Source organism: Limulus polyphemus, unplaced genomic scaffold (assembly GCF_000517525.1).
Source record: "Limulus polyphemus unplaced genomic scaffold, Limulus_polyphemus-2.1.2 Scaffold1844, whole genome shotgun sequence".
Classification (NCBI taxonomy): domain Eukaryota; kingdom Metazoa; phylum Arthropoda; class Merostomata; order Xiphosura; family Limulidae; genus Limulus; species Limulus polyphemus.
The window spans coordinates 110,333-118,729 of NW_013667454.1; the positions used below are offsets into that span (position 1 = coordinate 110,333).

General features: G+C 30.1%; 1 protein-coding gene across 1 annotated transcript in view; it reads right to left on the minus strand.

Annotated features, from left to right (window-relative positions):
• The window catches only part of LOC106465122 (RING finger protein 17-like), a 102,294-nt gene that overhangs the window by 88,814 nt on the left and 5,083 nt on the right, over positions 1-8,397 (minus strand). Inside the window, exon 4 of the mRNA XM_022392960.1 lies at positions 7,300-7,373. Within this exon, the coding sequence (XP_022248668.1) occupies positions 7,300-7,373 (74 nt within the window). The remainder of the gene's footprint in view (positions 1-7,299; positions 7,374-8,397) is intronic.

Below are 8,397 nucleotides of genomic sequence, written 5' to 3' on the forward strand. Positions count from 1 at the left end.
GAATATTACTTTTCATGATAGGCAACATTCGAAAAGAAAAAAATGAGAGAAACATTGCTTTATAAACCTTAAGATTTAATAAGAAAATTAGATATTTTGTGTATGAAAGCATTGTAATATTTACTGATAATCTGCCAAATTTCGTTAACATTTACTAATTACTTTAAAAGTTATAGCATGAAAACTATAACAAGCACAAAATGGTTACAAAACCGGTTGAAAGAGAAGAGCAGGGTAATACTAGTTGCTCTGGAAACTATAAGCCAGTTAGTCTTATTTCTGTAGTGGAAAAAATCTAGTCTGATATAAGAAGCTTTTCATGACATATAAAACCAACATAGAAACATACAAATCTTCTTTACTAATGTGTTGAGAATGTTACTTGTTATCTGGACAACAGTGTGTGTGTGTGGACTTGGTATATTTAGAATTTCAAAAAGCTTTTGATAAGGTGCCACACAATTGATTAGATAAGAAAGTCACATCAGTGGAGGTTCGGTAATGACTAGTTAGATAGTAGGATGGTTGGTGAGAGAAAGTAAAAAGTTGTTATTAGCAGAATTCATTAAACTGGACCTTTATTACTAGTGGTGTTCCTCAGAGGTCAGTGCTTTATTAATATTAGTGATAAAGATACATATAATTAGTATTTTACTGATCTTGGACAAATTAGACAACTAGTTTCAAATGATCTTAAATTATAGTAACTGCAGAAGGCAAGGCATTTTGGTGCTCAAAAATTGGGTCATAAGTTTAATATTGTTGGGAGCCCATTCAAAAGTATGACTGAAGGAAAAGACCTTGACATAACAATAGCAGAAGTTTTCTGTTGCTGGTAATAAATCTAACAGAATTCTAGAATTTTTCTTACAATTACAAGTCAAAAGAGGTAATTACCTCTTTATTCAAATCATTACTTAGCCATTACTTATAATATGTTAGTTTTCTTATCCAAGAAAGGATATACACTTATTGAAGGTTCAGAAGAAGTCTATACGGATGATTCCTTCTGATTTCTTTGTGCTATATTCTGAAAACAATGAGATGAAAGGGTACAAATTAAGGTTTGGAAAAGACAGGTTAGACTCTAGTTAATCACATCTAAATGACATTGGTGAATTGCACCAATGTCCATTTCTGTGAAGCTATACATAGCAATCAATGTATCTTCACAAAATTTGGCAAGCTTTTAGTAAATATGAAAAGCCTGTTGTACATAAAAAAAAATTGGGCCTTTTTAAAAAAGTATTTTTACTATACATTTGTCTCTAAATTTAAAACATTAGTCTGACTAATTTTGAGCACAAGGTGATTTTTTTGGTTAGGAAAGAAAATAATATGAACTACAAGAGGGTATCTGCAGTTGCCGTCCAAAATTTAGCAGTGAAAGACTAGAGGAAAGGCACCTAGTCATCACCACCCACCACCAACTCTTGAGCTACTCTTTTACCAATGAATAGTGGAATTGACCATCACATTATAATGCCCCCATGGCTGGAAAGGCAAGCATGTTTGGTAGGACAGGGATTCGAACCCATGATCTGCAGATTGCGAGTCGAGCAGCCTAACCACCTGGCCATGCCGGGCCAGGAATAAAAATACTGTTTAATCTCAGTTTTTATATTTCATTTGTACAACCTCTAGAACCTCCTAAATGAATTTCAAACTTTTTCAGTAAAACGTTATACTTTATCTGCTATTTATTTCTACCCTAATATTAACTGTAGTAAAATCATAAGGTATAATGAAAATCTGAAAATTAAAAAATATAAATTACCCTTTTCTAGCATTCAGAATGACTGCATATTGTAAGAGACAATTATAGAATGTTTATTCTTACAGCTAAAGCTTATAATTTTTAAAATTATGTTCATTTAATTTTATTGCTTTAAAGACTGTCTTGGAGTACACCAAAAGCCATTTATCACAGCAGGAGATCTTTATGCAAATAAAGGATCAAGTTACCAACATGCATGATAAAATTACAACCACATTGTCTCATGTGCTTGTGCTATCATAAGTAATTTTTTAAGTTTTATTATCGAACCTAAAAATGATTCTAACTTTTACATTTTATTTAGCTTTATAAAAATACAACACAAAAAAAAAGACATTTAATACTCATATCTGTAATCTTGTTTTTTCTGCCTTCAGAATTCTGAAGAACAGTAAGCTTAACAATGATGGTGCACCATAAAGAGACTATTTTTAATTTCAAATATGCAACTTAGAACACAAATTGTTATCACTCACAATAAACAGTATGTCGTGAAACCACTATATTTGAACTGGCTTTCTAACTAAGCTATAAATGGGTTAAAAAATTTCACTAGCTGATCCAGCCAACTAATATATTTGAAGTTAAATATTTCAAACTTGTCAGATGAACAAGTTATCCTCATAGGATTTCAATAAGTCTTCTTTTTCTATTGGTTATAAATAGTCCAACAGCAAATGTCAGACAGAATTATTGTCAGTTGTTGAAAGACAAGATGTGATAGGACGGATGTGGCATGTGGATTTGACTTGTTTACATCTCAAGAAAGCAAAAAGTTGGAAAGCAATGTTTATATTATCAATATCTATAGTACAAATGTAATAGACTTAAAATAAGATCCAAAACTCGAGTGCTTTCGATTAGTTGACTATTCTTCTTCAGGAGAACAAAGAATAATAGTCAACTATTCGAAAGTGCTTGAGTTTTGGGGTCTTATTTTAAGTCTATTACATTTTATATGTGATCCTTTGTTCTAACTCTTTTATCCAAATTAACATAGTATAAATGTGAAATTTCTTCCAAACTACGAATATCATATAGGAGTAGATAGAAAATCTTAGGTGGGTAATTCAAAGTGAAGAAGTGTCATGTAAAATATAGAAGTGAAGAGTGAGAGTTAATTTAAATATTTTTTTCTGAAACTAAGAAATCAAAATTTATATAATATTAAAATCTGAATAATAAACTATGCTTTGATGCCAAATTTATTGACATACACTTACAATAAAGGTGTTTAATTAAATTTTCAATGTAACTGTATAAAAAGGTCATGACATGTGTACTTTGATCCTTCAGTACACAAAAAATTAAAAGTTATGGCATGAGTTGCTGTTGGAAGTAGTGTAGGCCAGAACCTTACAAGTTTAGCCCTTTTACATTAGGCAGGTCAAAGTGCATGTCACAACCTTTTACAGAGTTACATTCAAAATTTAATTAAATTACTTTATTAGTAGTCTGTATGAATACACTTAGCATCAAATTGTAGCTAATAAATCGAGTTTTAATATTACATAAATTTCAAGTTCTTAATTTTATTAGGAAATATTTTACAAATTTCTCAAACTTCCCTAGTATGAAAATTGTGACATTTGCTATCAAGGTCTTCCCTCTTCTCTAATTTATTTATCACCTCTCCAAGATGTATGGAATTCAGCATAACTTCCTCATTATAATATTGTCATCACTCAGGCAAAGTATAATATTTATAGCCTTCAATCTTATTTGGTTACAGAGCCATAAACTAGAAAATCAGACCCCTCTTGCCACACCTACCTATCACATTCTCTGTTTCACAAGTTGCCAATAATTCTCTCTGACTTTTAATACTATGTAATTTATACCCAATAAAAAACCAAAGTTTTCATCTATCAAATGATGTATTATATGACTTTATTCTCTGTACAAAAAATTGTCTATTTGACTTCCAATTCAAAGTTTATTCCCACAGGAAACACATTGAGGATCTTAGCTGAATTTTTAACTGAAATTTTATTGATAATATAAAAAAATGTTCATAAAGTATGCTCGTGAGTTATGTAATTTGATAGGGTAGCATGAACTACACATTTGCTTAGTGAGTTTCAACTTGTGTGGCAGGATTATTAGTTAGACACAGCTCAAAGGGCAATAAAACAATAAAATGTAAGTAGAAACAGATGTATACTGTTACAAGCTTTAAGCTATTTAGGATAAACAATTATGGTTTTCTATTACAATTTGTAGTTATTCCAGAAAGTAATATGGGTAAGTTAAAATTATTTCCTAACTTTCTTATGGTGGTTATGGAGTCAGTCAAATGAACCGACCCTGTATAGAGTTATAGTACAAAAAAACCATAAAATATAAAGTTTTTCTGAAAAAAACAACAACAACCAAAAACATCTGATATTTATTTAAGCGGTTTTAGGGCTTATGCAAATGAAATATGAAAACTTTCAGATGAAGATAAGTATTTTTAATCTTAACATGAAAATCACTTTGCACTCAAAGCAGTCAACACTCTGATACCATATAATTACAAACAATTATTCTCCTCAAGAAGAATAGTCATCTAATCGAAAGCGTTCGAGTTTTGGGTCTTATTTTAAGTTTATTACACTTTATATGTGATCCTTTGTGCTTACTCTTTTATCAAGATTACAAACAAAGTATTAGTAAACATACTTATTTAAAAATTCTGATATTTTGTTTACTGAGAGTTTGCCAAATTTTGTGAAGATACATTTAGTACTTTCAGAATCATAGTATATATATGTACCACCATGGTTACAATGTTGTGTAACATACACAAGCCCATTGTGATAGGGTTAAGAGGCAGAAAGAGATAATTTCCTGAAAAATAATGGATGGATTTAAATTAATACTATTTCTTATGGGTGGGTGTACAGGGACAGTATTGAAAAACTAAATGGTCTCTCATTGTTAGCAGAGATATAGTCAAGACTAGGCAAGCAAAACCAAGACCGAGCGAGTTGAGACCAAGATCAAGACCTTTGAGATCAATATTTTTTTTTAAGCAACAAACCTTATAACCTAAGTAACATTTCTGAATAAAAACAAGAGCTAAAACAACAATAATAAGTTTACTTTTTTGAATTTTTGTTTGCATAAAAAATATACTGATCTTGATAGACTTGGTGGTTTTGTCCACTGGTCTTGACTGTGTCTCTGGTTGTTAGTAATGTTAACTCTTCTGCTGCTGCTTCACTGGATTACACCAAACTCATGACTCCAAAGTAACCACCAGTTTCCATACTATAACTTTTAACATATTTTTTATATCATCACAAAATTTTTCAAGTTTTTATCTAACATTATGAGTCTTTTTTTAGACAAAAAAATCAGTATTCTTAATTATTTTAATTAAAAATTAATATACTGAGCCTGATTGTTGACTGCTCCAAGTGCAAAGTGATTTTCATGTTAATATTAAAAATATTTTTCTTCGTCTGAATATTTTCAAATTTCGTTTGAGTAATCTCTAAAACTTCCTAAATAAATATAATTTTTTTCCAAACAGCTTTATCATTTATTTGTTATTCTCTCTACCCAAACTCTATATAGAGTTAGTCGATCTGAACAACCTTGTAATCACCATAAAACTTTTACAGCTGAAAAATGCAAAATACAGTGAGTAGTACTATTCTATTCTTTTTAATATTGACTGCAAAGTTCCAAAGTACTTCCAAAGAGAGTTTCTGCTTCTAACCTTTTTTCCTATGTTTATTTTACTGTTAGCAGCTGAAAAACAAACTGCCAAACATAAAGCAGTGAATCACCCCTCCTGCCATTAGACTGTTTAAATAACACCGTAATACAGCCCCATCGATAGCAAATGAGTTTATGCCGCACAATTATCAGAACTTTCCTATAGAGTTTATCATAATTCCCGATCTGAGAATACAGTTGGAGATTATTTATTACTTTCTTTACAGTATGGTACTTGCAAAAAGAATTGCCTGAAGTAATAAAAGTGTGAGAAAATGTTTATGATATGGCTCTGTACAAAGTCCAGGCTGATCCAATAAATTTGGTAGGTATTTGGATGTTAGTTATCTTCCTGGAACAGTCTTTCTAGTACTTACAATGTTACAAAGTTGACTTGTACTTTTCCATCATGGTTGCTAAGCCTCACCATAAGCCTTGTTTATTCTCTAATTTGGGGAAGACAAATTAATTTTTGCAGATTTCAAGGATGCATTTTAAAAAACCAAAACATGATCAAATGATTATACTGGTACACATAAATCCACTGTAATTTATCTGGCTTTCTAACTAAGCTATATGCAGGTTAAAAAAAATCTCATTTTTGTTCTGAGCAATGATTTGGTCAACAGACTTCAAAGTTCCCAGCCAAATTACATGTTTCTCCTACAAGCCAATTAGAAATGACTGTCAGGTTTAGATAGTTTGGAATGTGCTCTTTTTATTAGTTATAAACATTCACCAAAGAAAAGTAGGTGCAAGTAGAAAAGAGATTTCAAGAGAATGGAGTAGTGGGTGGGACCACCCTGGTAGGTTTACAAAATATATTGATATCTCAGCAAATCGAAAAGGTGAGGAGTTCTTATTTTACATTCTAGTTTTTAAATGTTTGAAATTTGGGTCTCTAATCTATTAACTACTATAAACATTGTATGGTATGTGTCATAAAATATAAACTGAGCAATAAGACAAGATATACATGCCATATTTCATACAAAAAAGTGTATTTAGCTTTCTTTTTTTCTTTAAAACTAAGAAATTACAGCATATGTAATATTAAAATCTGAATTACAAACTATGTTGTGATGCCAATTTTATTGGCATAAAAATATAACAGTTATTTCAATAAATTTTGAATATAACTCTAAAATGTCATAACATGCCCTTTGACCTGTCTGTAGCAAGAACATTAATGGACTCAAACTTTGATCTCTAATGGGAATTTAAAAATTGTCATTAATATAATGTAGTTGCTTATCCTTTTGAGATTTTTATGGAAAGACATTTTTATTAAAATTATTTACTATTAAACAAGGTTCTGATTTATTTTTGTAAACTCATCACAGCTTATAAGTAAAAACAAACTCGGAAAACGTTTTCTAACTGGTTTTATTATACATTAGAAAACATTTATCTACAAAGAAAATTAAAAACTTAAATGAAAAAAATATTTATAATAATAATTTATTTGTATGCCAACTGAACATACATAAACCACAATGTAAGCCAATTAGATAAAGACATCAATTAGCAATCGATCCTGTAAGAGAGTCGCAATATAAATACTCAGTCTCATTAGGACATAGTATCAAAATTACTAGTTATTACATTTGAACCAATATGTATAAGGCTCACAGAATCATGAAAATGCAATGACAATTTTTGACTGTATTTAAAAGTACATAATCTAACCCACATTTAGTCCTGACTGTTACATAAGAAATGGTTACAAATAAAATACAAGAAACCGGATTTATTATTATCAACTGCAATTTTTAAGTAAATTTGTTGTAAGATAAAGATAAAACTTGTCTCACCTGTACAATCATTCTCAAGGACAGCCTTAGATTGTTGACATTTATGACCTGCTGGTACTAGTCTAACATTGAGGCTAAACAAAATTAAGAAAACCTTCAAATATGACTGAAATAAATACCTATCATTAGATTTTATTAAAAACAAAATTTAAGTTATTCAGAGGTAGTCTTATGCATTTATAAAAATAAACCTAGATTCATTATCAGTTTTCTTCATGGAGCATAACAGATCATGTTAGTGACATAATTCATCTGAACACTTTCTGCTAAACAATAATGTGCCAGAAGCCATTTATCTCTGATAAAAATAATTAAATTCCAGGGTCAAGAAATAAGTTCTTAAGAAACACTTGTCATTGTTTAGTAGGATTATACAGGGGTTTGCTTATGCTGGTGCTATTCTTATTAATGGAATCACTGATAGAACATCAGTATACTCTCCTGGACAGACAGCTAGTGTTTTTTGTTTTCATTCCAACTTCTACAACAGCTATAATTATATCCATACTTCACGTGTTGCTAAACTGTGTAGATCTCAGAAGCAAACAACTGGAGGGTGTCTGTGTGTGTCTACATATATAGTTTTGAAAGTGATCAATTCCATTGTTCTTTATACTATTATTTCCATTAAATCTAATTTGTCTTAATTTATATTTTTTTTACAATTAAATTTTACACTTACACAAGACTATTTTGCACTGTTAGTACACAGACTTAAGAGAATGGCAATACTTGTTAAAAGACAAGGAGAATGGAATGAGATGTATTCAGAAGCCTTGTAAGAAATTGTAATGGTTAAAATCAATATTCTAATAATTTTTTTTTCCAATAATGTCCACTACAGGTGCCAAAATCAACAGAATTTGTAACAGTAAACTTTATGACAAATTTGGGGAAATAGTTTTTTTCGATGTAAATTTTAAATTTCTTACTAGAAAGATCTTAATTGTCTTCAACAACTCTTCTAAAAAATTTCATAGAGATACAGAAAGTCCCAAGTTAAATTTTAACCTTTTATTCTAATAATAAGGGAAAAAAACTCATACTTTACATATCAACTTGTTCTGTTTGTGGTATTTTGTGTTTGAATGCACACAG